This window comes from Pagrus pagrus, assembly GCF_965226575.1.
Source record: "Pagrus pagrus genome assembly, chromosome: 14".
Classification (NCBI taxonomy): domain Eukaryota; kingdom Metazoa; phylum Chordata; class Actinopteri; order Spariformes; family Sparidae; genus Pagrus; species Pagrus pagrus.
This window is the reverse complement of record NC_140198.1, coordinates 20,971,959-20,995,075: the sequence shown is the minus strand read 5'-3', so window position 1 is coordinate 20,995,075 and position 23,117 is coordinate 20,971,959. Positions and strand designations below refer to the sequence as shown.

At 40.6% G+C, this 23,117-nt stretch overlaps 1 protein-coding gene across 1 annotated transcript in view; it reads left to right on the top strand.

Annotated features, from left to right (window-relative positions):
* Nucleotides 1–23,117, top strand: part of fat3b (FAT atypical cadherin 3b) — a gene marked incomplete at its 5' end in the record, with an annotated part of 77,876 nt that overhangs the window by 32,803 nt on the left and 21,956 nt on the right. Inside the window, 26 exons of the mRNA XM_084373291.1 lie at nucleotides 20–234; nucleotides 431–589; nucleotides 1,309–1,430; nucleotides 1,595–1,777; nucleotides 1,883–1,997; nucleotides 2,092–2,373; nucleotides 2,486–2,836; nucleotides 3,446–3,619; nucleotides 3,714–4,244; nucleotides 6,010–6,374; nucleotides 8,562–8,715; nucleotides 9,351–9,458; nucleotides 10,585–10,768; nucleotides 11,117–11,337; nucleotides 12,869–13,321; nucleotides 13,454–13,588; nucleotides 13,983–14,376; nucleotides 15,204–15,400; nucleotides 18,191–18,344; nucleotides 18,449–18,682; nucleotides 18,868–19,046; nucleotides 20,500–20,713; nucleotides 20,787–21,001; nucleotides 21,797–21,934; nucleotides 22,136–22,279; nucleotides 22,365–22,562. Of these exons, the coding sequence (XP_084229417.1) occupies nucleotides 20–234; nucleotides 431–589; nucleotides 1,309–1,430; nucleotides 1,595–1,777; nucleotides 1,883–1,997; nucleotides 2,092–2,373; nucleotides 2,486–2,836; nucleotides 3,446–3,619; nucleotides 3,714–4,244; nucleotides 6,010–6,374; nucleotides 8,562–8,715; nucleotides 9,351–9,458; nucleotides 10,585–10,768; nucleotides 11,117–11,337; nucleotides 12,869–13,321; nucleotides 13,454–13,588; nucleotides 13,983–14,376; nucleotides 15,204–15,400; nucleotides 18,191–18,344; nucleotides 18,449–18,682; nucleotides 18,868–19,046; nucleotides 20,500–20,713; nucleotides 20,787–21,001; nucleotides 21,797–21,934; nucleotides 22,136–22,279; nucleotides 22,365–22,562 (5,819 nt within the window). The remainder of the gene's footprint in view (nucleotides 1–19; nucleotides 235–430; nucleotides 590–1,308; nucleotides 1,431–1,594; nucleotides 1,778–1,882; nucleotides 1,998–2,091; nucleotides 2,374–2,485; nucleotides 2,837–3,445; nucleotides 3,620–3,713; nucleotides 4,245–6,009; nucleotides 6,375–8,561; nucleotides 8,716–9,350; nucleotides 9,459–10,584; nucleotides 10,769–11,116; nucleotides 11,338–12,868; nucleotides 13,322–13,453; nucleotides 13,589–13,982; nucleotides 14,377–15,203; nucleotides 15,401–18,190; nucleotides 18,345–18,448; nucleotides 18,683–18,867; nucleotides 19,047–20,499; nucleotides 20,714–20,786; nucleotides 21,002–21,796; nucleotides 21,935–22,135; nucleotides 22,280–22,364; nucleotides 22,563–23,117) is intronic.

Sequence of the window (23,117 nt, the reverse complement as noted above, 5' to 3'; positions counted from 1 at the left end):
ACCTTTCTGCTACTTTCAGGTAACACTGCTGGTGTGTTTGGCATTGATAATGCCACCGGCCTTATCTTCATTGCCAGGGACCTGGACCTCACCTCTGTGGGCTTTTACACCCTCACTGTGCGTGTCACAGACAGTGGATTTCCTCCGTTAATGGCCACAGCTTCTGTCCGCATCTCTTTGATACTCTCTGACTTCTCCAAGCCAAAATTCTCTCAGAAGGAGTACCAGGCTGAGGTAAAGAGAGAGGTGCATGTGGGAGAGGTGTGGGAAGGAAGAAATAGCTGTAATAAAAAAAGGCAGGGGGATGGGAGGGAGGGATGGATGGTAAATCTCTTGACAGATATACAGTAGGTGAATATCATGAATTTAATCGTGCACATAACTCAACAAAGAGGCTAAAATTTCAACACCCCTGTCTTTGTATTTACAGATAATGGAGAACAGCACTATTGGAACACACGTGACCACCGTTAGTGCCCTCAGCCGCTCAGCACTCATTTATGATATCACCCGGGGCAACGAGGAGCACTGCTTCTTCATCAACCACCACACCGGTGTGATCAGCACGCGCAAACTACTTGACTTTGAGGTTCGTTAATCCTTACCTTCTGAAGTAGTGGGCATGACAATTTATACAATCTGCCAAAGCTCATTGTTGAGTTGAATGCCTCCACTCGTATACATTTATTCAAATAGCATAATTACATTCAAAGTTGAGGTGTTTGTACTTCACTTGAGTATTTCAATCTTATGCAACCTTTTATGTAAATGTCCACAACATCTTATATGCAGATTTTGTACTTTTACTCCACTATATTTGTCTGTCAGCTCAATTTTTTTATATCCGTGTATTATTTAATCTATATAGCAGCGTTAAAAGCAAAAAGGTACTCATCCAATGTGCAGACATATGCATTAAAGACACATGTGCATAGTAAGGCAGGATTGAAATAAAAGCAGGTTTAACCAGGCAAGCATAAGAACACCTAGGTGCATAACAAATGTAAAAGAATTACTGAAAAAAAAAAACATCTGATAATGAGTCCATCAGTGTTATTGGCGCGAAATGCTCGACTTGTGGAGTGCTTTTCAAAACCTGGCACCTACATTGCCCACAATGCAACTTACCCACTGGAGGCAATTTATCAGATTACATGCACAACAGTCTTATATCACCCCCCAAGACCTGTAAACACACTTTAATGTGTAAAATGAGTGGAATTACCCTTTATATAACTAATCAGAATATTTAGAACACAATATGTATGCACACTGAATTTTGTGTTTTGCATTTCTTTGCTTTGGCAGCAAAAAACATCCTATTTCCTGGTGGTGCATGCCCTGAGCATGGCTGGAGTGGAGTCTAGCACCACTGTCATCGTCCAGGTGGGGGATGTCAATGATAGCCCACCTGTCTTCCAACAAATCAGGTATCAGCTCTGGTCATAAGAGAGGAGCTTTGGCCCTGACATGCTCCTGTGCTGTTCACTGAGCCGTGTCGAGTGCTGAGGACGTGTAATTTTCTGGAGTGATTCAAGTGTAGCTCTCCTCTTTTACAGCAGTGTCCTTTTATTTATTTTTTTTACCTCAACAGGTATGTGGGAGCAATCAGTGAGGCTGCTCCTGTCAACAGTGTGGTCCTGGGAGAGGATGGAAACCCTCTGGTCATCAGGGCGACTGACAGGGACCGCAATCACAACGCCCTGTTAGTGTTCCAGATCCTAGACGAGACCGCCCGTATGTTCTTCAGCGTGGATTCCGGGACTGGATCGATTCGGTAGAACCCACACCAACTACATCACTATTGAAAATGTCTGATTCATGTCATTATTCTTTGATAAAAAATATGTTTCTTCTTATCGCAATGGCTCTTAAATTTTAGAACAATTGCCAGTCTGGACTATGAAACCTTCACCGAGTTCTTCTTCCGGGTTCATGTTCGAGACAGTGGACAGCCTCCTCGAAGTGCCGAGAGCCCGGCAGAGGTGCTTATAAAGGCAAGTGAATAACAGATGAATCAGCTTCCACTGCCACACAAATCATTCTTGACTCACTTTGATTCATTTGTGGGCATTATTTTTACTGTCTTAGGTGATCAACATCAACGACTCGCCTCCGAAGTTATCGCAGGACATTTACGAGACAGTGCTCCTCCTGCCGACCTACGTGGGAGTGGAGGTCCTCAGGGTTGAGGCTTTAGATCCCGATATGACCTCCGACCTCGCCCTGAACCCTGACAAGTCCATCACCCCCCAGCTGCTCTACTCCCTGGTGGACAGCAATGTGGAGAACTTCTCTGTGGATCGCTACACTGGAGTTGTGACTGTCGTTAATCAGAACCTCAATAAAGACCGTTACCGCTTTAATGTAAAGGTAAGAAATTGGGCATGACACATGTTTTCTCTAAAGCCAGAATCACATCCAATGCATCAGCCTTTCCCTCTCTGCGCTGCCCAGAAAGATTTCTGTTTTTGTTTGTCTTAAGGTATGGGATGGACGTTTCTCCAGCATGGCGTCAGTCACAGTGCTCGTCAGAGAAGCTATAGACAGCGGCCTGCTATTCACCTTCCCGGTCTATTCCGCCTCCATCCCAGAGAACGTGCCCAATGTCACCTTAGTGACTGTGGTCAACACCATCGGCCACCGCCTCAATGAGCCGCTTAAATACACTCTGCTGAACCCCGGCGGGCGCTTCACGATTCGACCCACCTGTGGAGTCGTTCTCACCACCGGTGTAGCTTTTGACCGGGAGGAGAAAAGTAGTTACGAGCTGGTGGTGGAGGTCAGCAGAGAGGATGAGATACTAAGGGTTGCCAGGGTGACTGTGCAAGTTCAGGTGGGTGTGTAAAAGTGTGTTTGCACAGTTTTTTTGTTTATTTTTTTGTCTTATTTTCCACTTACACTTACAATATAACTTGGACTCATGTTTTCTTGTTGTGCATGTCTCCTCATTTTTGTCTGTTAAGTTACAAACAATGTTTGTTTATTTTGTTTTGTGAAGCAGCTTATTCAGTCAATTAAACCCGTTTATATTCTTGTGCGTCTCATTTTTGCAATTTGCAAAAGCCAGATAAAGATGTGAAGTTTTCCAGATCCCATTCATAAGTTTTTGTTAGATTTTTTATTACTTTAGAAAGGGTCCAGCATTAATAAACATGATGTTTTGAATATTTCAGTGTGTATGATGCAAAGTGGCTTCAATAGAAGTTTGGAGCAAGCAGAGGGAGACTATTATACTATATAGTAAGCTACACAAGGAGACATTTTCCAGGAAAATTGAACTTCAGATTCAGATTCAATGATGTGCGGGACAGTTAATCTCCATTTGTTGTTTACAATATAACTGTGTAGTCTCTTTCAGCCGTCAGGTCCCACTGAAGTCTCATTTTTTTAACTTTACAATGAGCCCAGCGGAGTTTGTTGACATAACTGTTCTTTTTTTCAGATCGAGGATGTAAACGACAACGCTCCAGAGTTTGTGAACCTCCCCTACTACGCTGCAGTGCAGGTGGAAGCAGATCCAGGATCGCCTATATTTCAGGTCTCAGCCATTGACCAAGACTTCGGTCTGAATGGAGAAGTGACTTACAGCCTTAAGGTGCCGCACAGAAACTTTCAGGTAAGCTCATAATTTTGTGCTCTTAAATGTTCTCAATGTTCATACACTCGTCACGGCTTTGTACATTCTTTTGTTATTTACATATTCCGTGCAGGTGAACCCTGTGACAGGAGAGCTGACCTTAAAGAGAGCCTTTGAGGTTGACCTATCTAATGCAGAGTACAAGCTGGTCCTTGTGGCCTCAGACAGTGGCTTCCCCTCTCTGTCCAGGACAGTGGAGCTGCCTGTCACTGTAGTAAATAAAGCCATGCCGGTGTTTGACAAGCCCTTCTATGGCGTCACCGTCAGAGAAGACGCGCCCATCTCCACCTCTGTCCTGTGCATCAACGCCACCAGTCCTGAAGGCCAGAGCGTCATCTTCACCATCACTGACGGAGACCCTACCTTCCAGTTTGACATTGGCTTCGACACAGGAATCATCAGTGTGATTTACCCGTTAGACTACGAGACCACGCAGTACTACCGGCTAACAGTCAAGGCTACAGACACGCTGACTGGAGCGAAGTCGGAGGTCGATGTAGACATTGTGGTGCTGGATGTGAATGATAACCCGCCGCTGTTCCAGAACACCTCTTATTCATCTGTGCTAGCTGAGAACTCCATGATTGGAACGACCGTGTTACAGGTGTGTGTTTGTTTATCGACTCAGTCCAGTGTGTACTTTAACCAAACATTGTTTGCACCCATGACTCACTTTGGCAGTGTTGTGTGTGAATTGTAGATGCCAAATAATTTATTCATGAGAAGACAGTGTAATATTTCCCTAGAAATTTCCCAGTGGAAGCTCTTGACCTTTAGCAAATAATAGACCAGTACTGTCCCAGTGAGAAACATGTACAACATGCACAAGACAATTTGACTATAGTATTGAAGAAAGAGGAGGGAAATGTAAAATTATTGGATCAAATGAATGTTTATCATGCCCAAAAATACACTTGGGCTTGTTCAGTGTTGGGCCTCTGGCTTATCACCATACGATAGCGCGAATTATGTCTTTGCCTTAAAGCACTGATACACTGTGAACTTAACCAGAGTTGGGTCAGATTACTTTGAAATGTTTCAGCTACTGAATACAAATCGCATAATTAAATTCCACAATTAGTATTGTAATTAATTGGATTACAAAAAAAAAGAATCTTATCTGAATACTTTTGGATTACTTTAAAACATCGAACACTGAAAATATTGCACTTCATACTATAAAAAATGGTTGCAGACAGAAAAATTCGAGTTCCACAAATGTTTTTTGTTCTTTTTCAAAATCTCAAAATGTTTCTAATACAAATTAAATGCATTTTGCATATTTGGTTGGTCAAATCAAATTCTCTTACAGAAACATTAACATGATTTTCATAGAGTTAATAGAGTGTTGGTTATGATGGAAACAAGTTTAATAATTAAAAACGCCATCAAAAATGTTGTCAAGTAATCCTCGACAATGGAAATGGATTCTAATTACACATTTTTTAAAATGTAAACTCAGTTAACACTCATACAATGTATACAAACACAATATATACACTATAACCATCATTCATTAATGTTAAATTTATAGTTAATTAAACTTGAGTTAATCGTTATTTCACTGTTCACAATGAAAAAAAAAGTATTATAAACATCAGCTGCAACTTTAAAATTAATAAATAGTTTATAAAGCATTTCCTTGTTTGTTAACAGTGAAAGAAGTATAAACTAAAATGTAATTAACCATAAATGTATTACACAATGATTAATATTGTTACCCTTTTTGTAATCTGATTCTGTAATCCCAATGACAGATAATCCCTTACTACCCAACCATGAAATTAACATTAAGAATATAAAGTTTTTGTCACCTACATGAGACAGAAGCTGTATGTTTGTGTTAAAATGAAGAAAACAATTTGATTTAGTTTCCTTGTTATTTCTGGGTTTTGCAGTTTAATAGGCTCCCCATTAGCTATCACACTGTCACACTTCCCATCACAATTCAAACCAACAGTAAAATAGTTCTGCATCCTTCACCTCCTCATGATTATCTATTAAAATTCTTTTCACTCAATCATGATTTTGTATTTATAACCTGGAGGTCAGTATTTTCTGCTCTATACACTTCAGACCACTTTTAAACATACTTGCGCCATAGAGCTGTGTTTGCTTTTAATTGAGCTGCAATCCTGATAACCTGACATACACACTATGGTTTGCTTTTGTTTGCAAAGTATTGCACTTCAACAAAATACAATAGATACCATTGTGCCATAACAGCATCTCAGTGGAACCCACAACTGTATTTCCTTTTTCATTTGGACTCACTGTGGGTACTGTAGCTATGGCCAGAGCAAACAATTCAGACCTTATCTTGAATAATGCATGAAGAAGTACATAGCTTAATGTTACTCTCCTTGTAGCTGTTTGCCCAGGACCAAGACTCAGAGAAGAATGCCATTGTGAGTTACCAGATCCTCCCTGACGTCTACAACAGCACAGACTACTTTCTCATCGACATTAACAGCGGACTGATATTCACGGCTCGCCTGCTCGACTATGAGCTCATCCAGCGCTACAACTTTATTGTCCGAGCAACAGACAGCGGAGACCCTGCCCTCAGCAGTGATGTTAGTGTCACCGTGATTGTAACTGACACAAACGACAACCCACCCAATTTCAGCCAAGCGCTGTACGAGGCCTTTGTCAGCGAGCTGGCTCCCCGAGGACACTTTGTGACTTGTGTTCAGGCGTCGGATGCTGACATCTGTGACGCACAAAGGCTGAGGTGAGAAAAAAGGCGTTTCAGGAAATTGTGGATGTTTTCTTTGTAATGTTTTATACCAGTGATGATTAGTTTGCCCACTGAACCTCAGTTGAATTTGTCTGAACTTTTCAGTTAACATTCCTCATTGCATACCTGTCCAGTTTTTGTGGAAGCCAATTTCCACCAATGTGATAAAAGTCATTATGAAGAAAACCTTTCTCTAAATATAACTGAGTATCTGAAAATAATGAGAGGCTTTCTCAAAATAATGACATAGTATCAAAATAAGGAGAGGCTTTCACAAAATAATGACATAGTATCAAAATAATGAGAGGCTTTCACAAAATAATGACATAGTATCAAAATAATAAGAGGCTTTCACAAAATAATGACTTAGTATAAAAAATTACGATAGTGTATCAAAATAATGACACAGTAGTGAGGTACTATGTCAGTAACAAAATACTGACATTATCTCAAAATACTGACATAGTATCTCAAAATAATGTCTGAGTATCTCAAAATAATGACACAATATCTCGAAATAATGACACAGTATCTCAAAATACTGACATAGCATCTCAGAAATACTGACAGTATCTCAAAATAATGACACAGTATCTCAAAATAATGACACGATATCTCGAAATAATGACACAGTATCTCAAAATACTGACAGTATCTCAAAATAATTACACAGTATCTCAAAATAATGACACAATATCTCGAAATAATGACACAGTATCTCAAAATACTGACAGTATCTCAAAATAATGACGCAGCATCTCGAAATAATGACTTAGTATCTCACAAATACTGACAGTATCTCAAAATACTGACATAGTATCTCAAAATACTGGCATAGTATCTCAAAATACTGACAGTATCTCAAAATAATGACACAATATCTCGTAATAATGACCCAGTATCTCAAAAATACTGACAGTATCTCAAAATAATGACACAATATTTCAAAATAATGACTCAGTATCTCAAAATACTGACATAGCATCTCAGAAATACTGACAGTTTTTGAAAATAATGACCTAGTATTTGAAAATAATGACTTAGTATCTCAAAATAATGACTGAGTATCTGAAAATACTGACATAGTATCTCAGAATAATGACACAGTATCTTGAAATAATGACAGTATCTCGAAATACTGACATAGCATCTCAACAATACTGACAGTATCTCAAAATAATGACACATCATCTCAAAATAATGACTTAGTATCTCAAAAATACTGACAGCATGTCAAAATAATGACCTAGTATATCAAAATAATGACACAGTATCACAAAATAATGACCTAGTATCTCAAAATAATGACACAGTATTTCAAAATAATGACTTAGTACCTCAAAATAAAGACTGAGTATCTCAAATTAATGACCTAGTATCTCAAAATAATGAGACAGTATCACAAAATAATGACCTAGTATCTCAAAATAATGACACAGTATTTCAAAATAATGACTTAGTACCTCAAAATAATGACTGAGTATCTCAAATTAATGACCTAGTATCTCAAAATAATGACTGAGTATCTCAAAATAATGATGCAGCTGTAGCTCAGGAGGTAGAGCATGTCATTTAGTAATGTGAAGGTCGCTGGTTCAAATCCCCGGATCCCCCAGCTGCATGTCGATGTGTCCTTGAGCAAGATACTGAACCCCAAATTGCTCCTGATGAGCAGTTGGCACCTTGCATGGCAGCCTCTGCCATCAGTGTACGAATGTGTGTGTGTGAATGGGTGAATGGGTTGTAAAAGTGTTTTGAGCGGTCAGTAGACTGACAAAGCGCTGTAGAAATTCCATTTACCATAGAATTTCTCAAAATGCTGAGAAACTTTGTCAAAACATTGAGAAAGCTAGCTAGTACACGTAACTTATTGACAGTAGCCTTCAATCAAAATATTTGGAAAGGCCGGAGTCATTATGTTGAAAAAGTTTGTCAATATAATAACTCAGGATTTCTTCCAAGCACACTGGCGTAAATGGACTCCCATATGTTTTTGTGTTTCGGCTGTGAAAATTGTAGCTATTGACACACTTAATTTTTTTATGTGTCCTTCTCTGAAGTGGTCAAGTGGTTTTGTCTCAAGACATCTCAAGAAAAGCACATACTTGTGTTTCCAGCACTTTCTGAGCAAAATAACGTTCTACAACATAATCAACACTAAACTCTTATTTTTTCCCTCAGGTACAGTATTCTCTCTGGGAATGAGAGAATGACTTTTATGATGGAGCCAGATACAGGGGTGCTCAGTCTGTCTAACAAGAGGCGACAGGGCATGAAACTCTCGTATCAACTCAATGTGTCGGTGTCGGATGGAGTCTTCACCAACACTGCTCAGGTGAGACAACTTCTCGCCAGTTACGATTTAGTTCTGTCAACTGATTTGCTCTTTTATAACCCTTGTAGTGTTTATATACAGCAAGCCGCATGACCTTCTTTGGCAACCACTCGCTTCAAATTTGTTCCACACATTCGCAGCTGTCCAACACGACTGCTGTTTTCTACCACTGGCTGCTCTGCAGAGCGGCTCTGCAGTTGGAGGTTAATGTGCATTCGTGTCATATCGGATTTAGTGTGAGAATGAGCTGCCAGCTGGAAAGAAATGTTCACATCTGTCTTTTAGCAGTAATTACAAGTGGGACTCTGATATCCCACATCTCTGATTGTCCACATTATATGTCGTAGCAATAACATGTCACGCAATTCTCATGTTCCCCTGTCTCCTCCTGACATGATAAGAACACCACGTACCTCCACTGCAGTTTGTCAGAGACTAATACATGGTTGAAGCCGCATCAATCACCACTTTGTCACAAGGCGGATGCTCTTACTGCTCGTCCATATGCCATGTTGATGTTATCGTGTTTGACAAATCTGCCACTGTTAATTATTGTGATGGCATTAACGAAATGTCAGCAGACATGAGAATGATGATGGTGGGGTGACGATTATAACGATGATGGTGATCCCCAGGTGATTGTACGTGTGCTGGGAGCGAACCTGTACAGCCCAGTGTTCAGCCAGAGGTTCTACCTGGCTGAAGTCCAAGAAAATGCCCCTTCAGGGTCAAAGGTCATTCAGGTTAGTTTGCCTTTTCACTACTCACTTTTAGAGACCCCTGAGGTAAACTTTTTGTGGGATCTCACGTGGTGCTTTATGTTATCATTGCAGTTCATCATGACTTTGTCAATCAATTTGTATCCGTTGTAATTAATGCTTTTTAAAAATACCATTTGCGTCCTGGGGGACCTCCTAATTCCGCCTATGCAGTTATAATAGATGGAGCTATTTATTGAGGTCATGTTTGCCATGGTTCCTAATTTAAATATCGCACCCTATCGGGGGGGTGGGGGGTTGGTAGGGGCAATCTGTCAGACACAGATGCAGCCGACACAGATTAAAAAATGTTGAATGACTGTGGGTTATTTCAATTAATTTATATTCAGGTCAACATGACCCTGGTTGGTGACACGTATAAATATAACACAAATAATGTGAACTTGAAATTATTTAAAACTAAATTATACCAGATTTAAAGGATGGTAAATGAATGAGCTTTGACATTAAATGACATTAAATACATAACCAACTAGAAAGGGGACTCAGTAGAGCACATACCACCACCCAGGCCCCACAATCAAGCCTTATCTGATATCAAATAAAACATATTTCAATCTGCTAGATCCAGATTTTTATTAGGATCTGCATTAAATGTTTTCACTCATAGATACCAGGCATCTTATTAAGGCTTCTTCATCAGGATCCATGCATTATTCCCTGAGAAATTCCTCCATCCAAGTTTCGACAAAATCCTTTCAGTAGTTTTTGTGTAATCCTGCTGACAAACCAACCAAACAGCCAATAAACAGGCACAGGTAAAAACATAACCTCCTTGGCAGGGGTAAAATTTTGAGAAGAAATAAGTTAACACTGCTATAACAGCTGTTTCATGCAGCGGTTTATTATTGGGGTCCCCAGGGAGCACAGACAACACATGTTAAAGATGATGTAGACATTTCTAGAGAACGGTAGTTGATTGTCGAGTCAGTAAAGGGTCAGTATTTGATGCCTTGAGAAATCTCTAGAATTGTCTACTTCAGCCTTAAATATGTTGGCAGGATAAGGTAAATAGGAAACTTCATACACATGAATGGTGATGAAGGACCTCATAATGACCAATTTCCTGAATATCTGTATGGACTTCCAGGTTCGGGCAACAGATGAGGACTCCGGGCTGTTTGGTCAGATCACCTACTCCTTCATCAATGACCTAGGGAAAACTCAGTTCACCATTGATGCAGATGGAGTCATTACCACTCTTCAGAAATTAGACCGAGAAAATCCTCTTAACAAGGACATGGTGCTGACCGTTATGGCCCTGGATGGAGGAGGTAATGTTTCTGACCCTGACCAGACTGACTGTAAACTGATTACCTGACGAAAAACATCATTAAATCAGCCAATATAAGACTTCCTGTACCCATAAGTCAAACATTTAGCTAACATTAATGCATGAGTGGGCACTGTTTTTGGTAAATGTACTGTAGGTGTCAGATGGTAGCTTAGGAATAATGAGATCCCACTCTCCTGAATATCTATGAATATTAAAGCATATTCATTTTACAAATGCATTACATCTTGTCATCCAGAATGAGAGATGAATAAGGCCGTGTTTGTTTCTGAACTACATACATTCGATGAATCCGTATATGTATGTTTATTTTCTGTCATTCTTCCAGGTCGTGCATCGTTTTGCACGGTGCGAGTGGTTCTTGCTGATGAGAATGACAACGCCCCTCGCTTCAGAGCTGTGGAGTACCGTATGAGCATTAAAGCAAATGTTGCCAAAGGTTCTCTGGTCACACAGATCCAAGCCACTGATCCTGATGCCGGGTCTAACGGGAGGATCTCCTATTCTCTTTACAGCGAGGCACGTCTGTCACTGGTAGATGTGCTGGAGGTCAGTGCGTTCCGCTCTTTAACTTTATACATTAGTCGACTGCAAAACATATTTGCACCACTGAGCTGTGTGTTTAGTTTTAATCGACTTGCCGACACCTTCTCTGTTCTCAGAAGCAAAAGTTTAACCAGATTAAATCCTCCATACATTCATTTAATCAGAGTAAACCAAATTACGCTTTGTAATTTACACTATAGCCCTGAATTTCAATTAAGACATATTCTCCAATGAGACCCGTACCGCATTTTAGGGATTAACAGCCATCTGTTAACAATAACGATTTTATCCATCAAATCAAAATGCTCTTCAAAAGGGAAACACAATTAAATAAACAGATAAACAACTAGAATGACACTCAGTAAAGCACATACTTCTGCCAAAGCCCAAAAGTCCCCTTTTGTATTCATTCATAGATACCAGCTACCTAAAACTACATAATTCCCTGAGAAATTAACGAAAATATTGAAAAATGCTTAATGTTAAAGAAAGTGAGAAAAAATTTATGAATCTGTCCCTTTATCCAGATCTGCCCCAAGTTAATGGGGTCTATTCTGGGCATAGAAAAAAAAATACATGCTGCATTTAAAATGTTACTTATGTAAAATAATGTAAGTTTAACCTGGAAAATGTACGTATGTAGGTTTTAAAAGTAAAAGTAACCATTATGAGGAGTGTCCCATTACATTACTATTATTATTAGTTCTGCTTTAATGTAAAAGCAGGATTTTACTGTGGTAGTTGGTTGAGTTGAAGCTATTTTTTCTCAACTTTACAACTGCAAGTAATGATTATCTTCATTATGTATTAAAATATTCCTTGTTTTCTCAATTTATCTATCGATTGTTTTGTGAAACTTTAGAAAAAAGTGAAAAATTTCATCACAATAATCCACAGCCCAAAACTAAACTTAACAATGCTTTCCAAACGATGGTCCAAACCTCAGAATTATTTAAAATAAATTGAAATTATTCAATAGTTCAAAAGAAAAAGCTCCAAATCTTCACATTTCTGAAGCTTGAACCACAGATTGCCAAATTGTTTGATCCACAAATTGTACTTGTATATACTGTTGGGCAATTTAATTTATAGCAAGTTCTTCATTATGTTCTGCATGCTAAAATGTTAATTTGTAAAGTAACAAAAGGTGTCAAATAATTGTAGCGGAAGAAAAATTACAATATTCCCTCTGAATAGTTTATAAGTAAAGTACAAATAGCTCAAATGTGGACTTAAGTAAAGTAATTGAGTAAATGTACTCAGTCAATGATTAAAGGCTAATATAAGATGGATGAATATTAAAAAAGTAACATATACCTATAAATAGATAATAGGCTAATATAACATGTTGTCCATGCTCTAATTGTGGAAAAAAAGGACAAATCCTGTCCAGTTCAAGCCAGAGGCCGAAACATAAAAACTTGTTGGCTCAAACACAATCGAATTCAGGCTGAGAGTCAAAGATGTAAGCTCTATAAGTGGTAGATTTGTCACTTAAGTTAAATGGCATTTCACTTTTTTTTGTTTTTTGCAGGTGGAGCCAGACAGCGGCTGGATGATGACCAAAAGCACTGTGGACCACCTCCAGGGGACTGTGCTGTCCTTCTTTGTCAAAGCCACAGATTGCGGTTCTCCAGCCAAACACTCTCTAGTGTCTGCCTTCATCCATGTCGTCCCACCGGACGCATTTGTTCCTTCCTTCAGCCAGCCTCAGTACTCCTTCACCATTCCCGAGGACACACCGGTCGGAACAGCCTTGGGCTCTGTGTACATGGGCCCTGGACAGACCGCCTTCTTTAGCGTAGTCGGAGGGGAGACCTTCGACAGCAACCAGGGAGGGACGTTCCTGGTTGAGAGGGAATCAGGTCTGATCCGTCTGGTAAAGCCTCTGGACTATGAAGAGGTCAGCATCTTCCGCTTTAAGATCGCAGCAACGACAAGAAGAGACCTGATCGAGTCCGTCTCCACTGTTGACCTGGAGGTTAAGGTCGGTGATACAGATAAACATAGAGCCTACTAGCCTGCAATTTCACCTAAAAATTCATTCCTGGTTGCATTACCTTCTCGTTAGAATTGTGACTTTGTTGGGTGGACTGAGTGAAGATTTGTCATTTTACAGATCCTAGATGTGAATGACAACAAGCCAGTGTTTGAGACAAACACCTATGTAGCCACAGTGATGGAGGGGATGCCAGCTGGGACAAGAGTGGTCCAAGTGCGGGCACTCGATCCAGACTGGGGCTCTAATGGACAGGTGTGTGACAGCTTAAGTACTTTGTTCTTTTTGCCTTCTCCTACACATGAATCTCAGTATCTTCAGTTCGGAGTGCTGCAGATATAAAACTACTGCTTCGTGTACCTTTTTGGAGAGGGCTGAAACTCAAAGGCAGTTTTTTCTCGCCCCTGCAGCCAAGTGCTTGCTCGTGGTGGAATGTTGGGTTGAGTAAAGTCTAGACCTGCTCTGACTGAAAAGTGTCATCAGAACATTTTTGTTTGAATTGGCGCTATATAAATACAATTAACTTGATTAAACATGAAAGTAATGGTTGTTTTCATTATCGATTTTTCAGCTGATTTTTTTCAGGATTAATCGTTTTTAATTATCTTTGATCAATAATTCAGTTGTACCTCTAATTTTCAAACTGCAGGTGACCTACAGCCTCGGACCCCTGCTCACCTACAACTTGGACTTGACAAAAGACCCTCGCTCCTTCGGCGGCCCCATCACTACGGGTTCCGTCTTTGCCATCGACAGTAAAACAGGCTGGATCACCACAGTGAGCCAGTTGGACCACGAGACCTGCTCCAGCTACAGCTTCGAAGTGGTGGCCTCCGATCTGGGGGAGTTACAGTCCCTCTCCTCCACCACGGTGGTAACCATCACCGTGTCGGACATTAACGACAACCCGCCGCGGTTCGAGAGGGAGCTGTACCGGGGCGCGGTGAAGGAGAGCGATCCCCTCGGTGAGGTGGTGGCTGTCCTAAAAACCAGAGATCAAGACGGCACGGATCAGAACCGCCTCGTCAGCTTTTACATTACAGGTGAGAGGATGAAGAAAGCACCAACATAATGTTGCTCAACACATTCTGTGCTGCAGCAATTGTCTCGATGAGGTTTTGTTGCATACGAATTATTCATTGGTGTAATGGGGCTGCTATTATTAAAGGTCAAACTTAAAATTAGTTTGAACTCAAATGTCGAACAAGACTAAACTTTTTTTTTTTTTTTACATCTCCTTTTCATTTTAATATTACACGGTATGCATTTTACAACAAAACATTTCAAGCGAGGCAGAGAAACCCTTGTATTCACATTTTAATTCCTCAAATAAGAAGAAAGAATGGGAACAAACTAAAGTTTAAATTAGTTTTCAGTGGGTCTAACTCACCTGGGAGCGTCTGCTTTAAATGATTCTTCGAAACTATGTGAAATTATTACAGTAGTTTGCATTTTACGGACTTCACTCCTTTTTTATGCGAGTGATAAAAAAACACTGCGAGGCCTCTCCACCAGAACTCTCACCTTGATGTCTCCCATTCACAGAACACTGTCTGATAACCACAAAGGATGATGTATTTTGGCCTCGTGTCCTGGCATTTAAAAGTACTGATTGGCCTAATGGAAGCATTGTAATAAAAGGTCAAATTTTAAACTTTTAAAGGCCAATTCTGCTACACCACCAGCCTGCTTTACTACGATGATAGATGTTTATTGATTGTGCCGAAAGGTTCATGCATCATTTGTGTTTGCGTGCGTGGAGGGGTGGGCAGCTGATCCAGTTTGTTCACAAGTCTGTTACAATGAGTCTTCACCTCCGTCTTTGCTGTGTAGTGTCAGCGTTTATAGTCTGCTCATGTGTTTTCTTCAGGAGGAAACCCGCGGGGTGTGTTCGGCCTGGCCCAGGTGCAGGGAGAGTGGAAGGTTTATGTGAGTGGTCTGCTGGATCGTGAGCAGCAGGACTGGTATCTGCTCAACATTACAGCCAGCGATGGCCTGTATGTTGCCCGTACTGCTGTGGAGGTCACCGTCATGGATGCCAATGACAACAGCCCCATCTGCAACCAGGTCAGGGATATGATGGAATTGGGTGAAAGAAAAACATGCAAAGCAAACAAACATAGAGCAGAGTGCGGGAGATTATTGTTCATTGTTTGTCCCCAAACTGACTATTTTCCTATTAGTGTTTTGTCTAAAAATAGACGGCTGACGTGCATCAATACATCACGACTCTAGACTTTTCTGTTAAAAGTTGTTGAAGGGTAAATGAATTATTTGGGTTTGGTCACAAATATGTTTAAAGGAGACCTATTATACTTTTCCTTTTTCCTTTCCTTCAGTGTGTTATATAGTTTCTTGTGCGTGTAAAAGATCTTGAAATGTAAAAAAGGTTCACACCGACAGAATCTCCTCTCTCTGCTCCTGAAACGCCTCGTCAGTAGTCCCGCCTTTAATTCCGTAACTTTCTGACATCACACTACGTCACCATGACATGTATTTGCATAATAAATGCCTAGCAACTAGTCTGGCATGTAAAAATTGATTTAACACAGCTGCTCTGTTGTTGTTAGTGGGTGCTGGGTCAGGCGTGTGTGAGCTGACCAATCAGAGCAGACTGGTTTTTGGGTTTCAGTGTTTCAGACAAGAGGGGGAATACAGTGCTGCAGCACTGGACAGTATGAGAAAACTGATGTGTTTATTGAGCATTAAAGTAATCCTATTCAAGTAGTAACCTGAAATGAAAGTATGAACCTGAAAATGAGCATAATATGTCTCTTTTAAAATAAGTGAAATTATTTTTGTCATGCAAGAGCTGAGTGCAACATACAGCAGCATCACTCATGACTGCATGAGTTTTTAATTGATGATGAGTTTTTTAATATTTCATTTACATTATACCAATACACTACCTGATCACACTATACCGCTGTGATTAATTAGTTAAGGCCCCAGTGCCCAGAATGATGAACTTCCTCCTGGGTAATTTTAAGGGTGGCTTAGCTCAGAAAATGATTCTGGTGAATAATGTTAAAATTTGCATACTGTATGTATGACTTGAGCCAGCGTCTGGGGGTGTAGAATAACAGGATTTGTTCAGTTATATTGATTCTCTGTTCTACAATGTACCAGAGTACAAACCCAATGTCACTCCATTCAAACAAAATGTACTATATTTCAGGGAATGTACTATTACATGCATATAAACTGGCTACAAAAGTCAAAAGCTGATAAACTGTGCTCTTTAAATGACGTAAATGACAGAACTGACACAAACACATCACATGAATCAGTGACCTTGGCTCAGACTCATCCTACCATTGGCATCAATAATCTGTCAGAATCTGATCTATGAGCGGCAAATCAATGTGAAAATGGAAGATAATTGGGCTGTCCACGCTTCTGGGGATTTTCCTTTTCATTGAGTCGTATTCTAAAATTCTTCACTTTTTTACATAATTAGTTGAGAAACATTCCCTCTCCCGCTAAACTCTGACTAATTCTCTTTGAAATCAATCCTCCCTGTCTCCCTGTCCTCCTCTTATATTCTTTCTGTTCACCGACATGTCAGACCTGTGTAACTACAAAGTGATTACTCTGACGTTAAGACATTAAGATGGTCAGACAGCTGACTGTAGCTATGTTTTTTGCACATTTTCCCAATATTTTTTACATTATGAAGTGGATGTAGTATCATTAATACTAGTAGTAGTACCTGGTACAGTAGTAACAAGAGAAGCAATAGGATGGTTATTCTTAGGGAATTGGTTTCCTGACTTTTTAAAGTAAAGTCAGCTTTTAAAATTGACAGTGTTAGAAGCAGTAAAGTCTGTAAAAGTACATGTACAACTTCCACTTCTGCTACAAGCCATGGTATTAGCTATGATAGAAGCAGTACAGGAAATGTTAGTGTACACTGTAAAATCTGACAAAGTGATCAAAAAAAATCAAAGAAACCGATTACCTCAAATGTTGACCCCTTAGAAATGCTCGTTTTGTCTGACGAGGAGTCAAAAACATCAAGATATTCAGTTTGATATAATGATAGAAAAGTAGCAAATCCTCACATTTGCGCTGGGAGCAAATAATGTTTTGCATTTTTGTTTGAAAAATTACTCACAGCTACAGCAAGTATTCTCATCGTTTGAGCTGACTTCCTGTTCGTTTTTTCAGTTAGCACTCCCCTCCCTCCTCTCTACGTCACCACATGAACGCACAGCCGTAATCGCCACACATAGCAGCAAACAGGAGGATCCTGCTCTCTTCACGAGCAGACAGGACCTCCTCTTTACGGAGTTCTCTGTCCTGAATGGATTAAGCTGGCAGTCATACCACAAAATATATTTTCCGTTTTACTGCATAAGCAGGGGGAGGAGAGACATGGCTTACTGACCAAACACAATGTAGAGCTCTTTAAAACTCATTTTCAAAATCACTTACAGCAGCTTTAAACCATTAATTATCATAGTAGTTGCAGATTCCTTTACTGTCGATCAGTTAATCGTTTAAGTGACTTATTGTTTCAGCTCTAAATATGATTAAATCATTCACATAACTCTGAAGGACGGAGCAGTTGCAGCAGGGTCAGATATGCTGCATGGTACTTGGACATACTACAGTGGTTTTCCCATTGCGCTGGTCTGTATTGGATGAAAGAGTGAGGTCACAAAGTTCATTTCCAGAGGCGGTCACTGGCAGGAGTGCAGGCAGGGTCAGCGAAGGGCACTTAACTCTGTTGTGCTCATTCTTTCAGCTAGGATAATGGATGCAGCACCCAACAGTTTAATGTGCTTTTTGATATGTTGGACAGATATGTGGTCTCACTTTGTGGTCGTATGTCTGTGTGTGTGTGTGGTGCAGGCCGTGTATAGCGCCTCTTTTCCTGAGGACATTCCCACTAACAAGGGCATTCTGACAGTGGGAGCAACAGATGCAGACTCAGGCTCCAGCGCCGAGATCCAATATTCCCTGTTTGGCATCGGGGTCGAAGATTTCTACATGGATGCAAACACTGGTACATTCAGTGAATGTTTTTCTTCTGGATTTTGCGTGATCAAAACAGCATATCCACCTCAGATTCGACATCTTTTTCCCAGCCTCTCTGTTTTTTGTCTTTAGGTGAGCTGCGTACAGCCACTGTCATGGACCGAGAAATGACGCCCACCTACAAACTCATTGCCCAGGCAACTGATGGAGGCGGGCTGTTCTGCCGCTCTGACATTTCTCTCAAAGTGCTGGACGTGAATGACAATGCCCCCTCTTTCTCCTCTACTCATTACCTGGCTAGTGTGTATGAAAATGCCGCCCCCAAGGCGTTGCTTACCCGACTGCAGGCCAGCGACCCTGATGAAGGTACGCTGTTATGTGTTGGATAGGTAACAAATCAAGCAAGGATAATGATGAGCACAGAAAGCATTCAAACTGCTGACTTGTCCATGAAAAGCATACTTTCCTGCAGCTGATTGAGACACATTACCACACATAATTGGTTTGTGTAGTCTGTGGGCGTACATGATTTTTCATCCTGCTCTCTCCAGGTCTTAACCGTACGGTGGTCTATTCTCTGGTGGATTCAGTCAGCGGGTTCTTCTCCATCGACCCCATATCTGGGATGGTGATTCTGGAGAAATCTCTGGACAGAGAGAGCCGAGATTCCTATCGTGTCCGTGTCCGGGCCACTGACCAGGCAGGGAAACAGGGGGCGCTGTCCTCACAGGTTGGTGGTCCTAGTGACACGCATTCAATCTCAAAAAGATGACTTTTCTTGAGCTGGAGATAAATTAAATATTAAAATGTACAATACTGAAATTCACAGTCATCACAACATTAATATTTTAGATTATATAATTATGGCTTTCTAAGTAATTAAATCAGATGCAGTGTAATTACCTCAGCCTTTTAGCAATTAACATCAATTATTTCTCAAAAACAAAAATAGACACGATTATGTAATTAAACCATTTACCACAATAACGTAATTAAAATGCATACACTCATATTAAATTGCTGATTAGTCGGCCGCGGTTTCATCCATCTGGCGATCTGTATTTCTGTCCTCACACATGGATAAGAGAGGCCAATGAATAAAAACATGCTGTTTACTGAAGAGATCAGATAGAGAACCGAGTAGATTTAATCAAGATAAGTCTTCATCAAATTGTGCAGTGGGTGGGAAAGATGGGGGAGGTGACAGACCACAGAGAGAATGCATGTCAATGCCAGGTGTAAACAGAGCCAGAGGCAGTGAAGAGAAGAGGAGGAAAATACCCATAAGACAAGCTGAAACAGTGTTTGCTCTCTCATGCCCTCTGGGTGCCTCTTCTTTAGGTGTTTTTGTGGCTTGCAGAACAAGCAACAAACTCAAAAGTCACACTCAGGCACAAGTGAGGTCAGGGGTAGGTGATTTAAGTCTGTACTAAGAGGTCCAGTGTCCATGGTGCTCAAACTGAATATGACTATTTGAAGCAATGGGTGTCATTACCACTGCGAAAAGCAGCAGTAGTTGTAGCCGTAATAGCACCAATAGCAGTGTTATTAACAAAAATGAGTGCTTCTCCTCTGGAAAGATTGCCCTTGCGTAAAATGGGCTGACTATGAAGTAGAAAGATGTAAGCATTTTTTGAATTTGGTGCTACGTGACCGCAGCTGTGGTGTTTCCCGTTTGCTCAAAAGGTAGAAAACTGAATACAGAATACACTGAAGCACACCGGACTAAAAAGCACTCTTGCTGATGGGTGACATACTGCAAGGGACAGGAGCTTTTAAAATAAACCTTTTGCCCTATCAAAATAACAAGGTTCACGCTTTGAGTTTATAGCATCATAGCTTTATTTTGAAGCATATGATCTAAAGCTGCCTCCAAAAAGGCAGAAACAATGTGACAACTCTTGACTCAGATACCATCGAGCAAAAACAGCCTTTACCGACTCGGAAAGCCACAATTCTCTAACATTTATCTAGCCGCCAAGACATTCTTTCTCAGGCTTTGGTGGATACAGTCTTTAAGTGTTTTTTGCCTCAGGCCCCTGTCTTGTTAGTAAAACCTTTTTCTTTTGCTCCCATTAACGTACACTGTCCTCAGTGCTGAAACTGAACTCTCAGGGCCTGGAGCAGAGCTGACAAATTAACTGCTGGGGGCTCCTGTTAACAGTCTCTTGTGTCTCCCTCAGGTTGATTTAACCATTCTGGTGCTGGATGTGAACGACAACGCTCCGGTCTTCCAGAGGAGGGACTACGCTGTAACTGTCCCTGAGGACGTTGCTGTGGGAACCGAGGTGTTGCGAGTGATGGCGACAAGCGTCGACATCGGACCGAATGCTGAGATCACCTACCGCATCCAGTCAGGGAACGAGTTGAGAAAGTTCTCCATAGACAGAAACCTGGGTAAGCACAGGTCCTTGTACTGTATTGTGTCGTATCATATTGATTCTTTTTTATACTATTATATTTGTTTTAGGCTCTATTTCTGTGGCTGATGATTTGGACTTTGAGGTGTGTAAGGACTACTACCTCACCATCGAGGCCTGGGACAGCGGGAACCCTCCTCTCAGCACTGCTACAATGGTAACCATTGAACTCATGGACGTCAACGACAACGCTCCAGCCTTCAGTCAGGACATTTACAATGTTCTGGTCAGCGAGGACGCATCTATTGGGCAGTCAATTACAAGGGTAACATTTGCTCTGAATTTGTTCTCCACTTTTATATTCTATCTGTACTTCTCTTTCTTTTTCGTCTACTTTGGTTTCGCTCCATATCAGAGTGTTAATGGTTCCTATAGTTTCCATTTTTATTACCTCCGCCAGGAAGGTTATGTTGTCACCCATGCCTGTTTTTTGTTTTTTTGATTTATTTGTTTGTTTGTTGGTTGGTCGACTGTCAGCAGGATTAGACAATAACTACAGACCCCATTAACTTTTAGTGTGGATCCGCATAAAGGAACAGATTCAGAAATTTTTCTCAGTCTTTTTAACATTGCCAGATAGGACGTTTTTTTGACATTTTTGTTAAGGGAATAATGCATGGATTATAATGAAAAAATAGGTGTATTTAGGTTTCAGTGAATTTCCAGAATGGGGTTTGCTTGTTTCAGTTTAGTTTTATTGTTTAAAATTGTTTAGTTTATGCAGTTTTTATTAGTTTCAGTAGTAGTTTTAAAGGCACAGACTCACAGTCATGTAGACATCCCAATCAGCAGGTGAACCAATACCTCCTCACTGTGTTCACAAATTTGACCGACTAGTAATCAAAGACTTAATCTAAAGTAATTTCTGTATATTTTTTATTTATTTTACTTAATTTTGTAAGTACTTAAAATTGTTTCTGTTAGTTTTTGTTTCCTCTGAAGTCTAGTTATGATATTTATTTCAGTTAGCTAACATACTTTTTCACTCTTTGTTTTGGTTTTTTGTTTAGTTTGACTTTTTTTAACTATAATAACCTTGCTTCATCTGTGTGCCATCTAGGTCTCGGCAGAAGACTTGGACAGCCAGGTGAACGGGCGAATCACCTACTCTATCCTGAAAGGTGACCGCAGCAACCACTTCTGGATTGACCCTGTAACAGGACTGCTCAAAGTCAATAAGCGGCTCGACAGAGAACTAGTAAGGATGCATCTTTAAGTACAATATCTCATAAACAATCAATAGTAATTTTCTGGTTCATGAGCACAGCCAAGAAAGAAAATACCAAGTCTGCTCAAGGTCAGCACACAATGAAGTGTCATATTATGCAGGCATAACAGTGCTCACCGTATTGCCTAATACATACAGATACTAATGCAGTCTCATCCCCTCTCTCTCCAGGTATCCAGGTACTCTCTGTCAGTGCAGGCGTTTGACAGTGGCTCTCCTGCCATGTCCTCCACTGTCATCCTGAACATTGACGTGTCTGATGTTAACGACAACCCACCTGTCTTCACTCCTCCCAACTCCACAGCTGTCATACAGGTAACAGTCTGTGTGTGTTTCTTCTCAGTTTGTGTGCTTTTGTGATCGGCTGCACATCTCAACCTTTCTCTCTCCACACTTTCAGCTAAACCAAGCTGCCGGCACCACCCTAGTGCAGCTGTCAGTCAGCGATAAAGACTCCCCTAGAAACGGCCCTCCCTTTGAGTTTCGCATGGTGTCTGGAAATGAGGGGAAATTCTTCACCTTAGACCAGACTGGAACTCTGAGGTCCAACCGTGTGTTTGACCCAAAAGCCCCAAGAGAGTTCACTCTTGAAATCCAGGTTAGGTGTTTTTTTTTACATTTATTTAGGAAAAGTTGACCGGCAAATACACTTTGTTTTGCATGGCTACACACAGTCCGCATTAGGATCTGCCCATCCGCTAAATCCGGCTATTAAAGCTTTTAAAAGTAGCCTTATATAAACACATTTCTGCAATGGAGAAGCTATTAACTCCAGTAATATGGTGGCATAGAAGGAAGGTGTGTTAATATTAACCGCTTCTCTGTGGGAGACTGAGTCTGAGGAGCAGAGGTAAAAAAGATGAAAAGGGCACCAGATGCATGTGGTAAGTTTCTTCCATGGAAAGGGCACCCTACAGAGCACTGCATTATGTTTTCTTGCACTTTGGGCCACCATAGACACACTTAAATATGTATTTCAATTACTTTTGAGTATTTTGTCATTGGTGTGATGTAATTTTAGATTTTCATTTCAGGTATTCAGCCGACCCCTGATGTAACTCTTGGTAATTTATTTCGTGAGCAAGTGTCTATATACTTTGAAAGAAGCACTATTTTACAGGGTTGTTTGTTGTTCTGCTAGATCCGGGGGGGG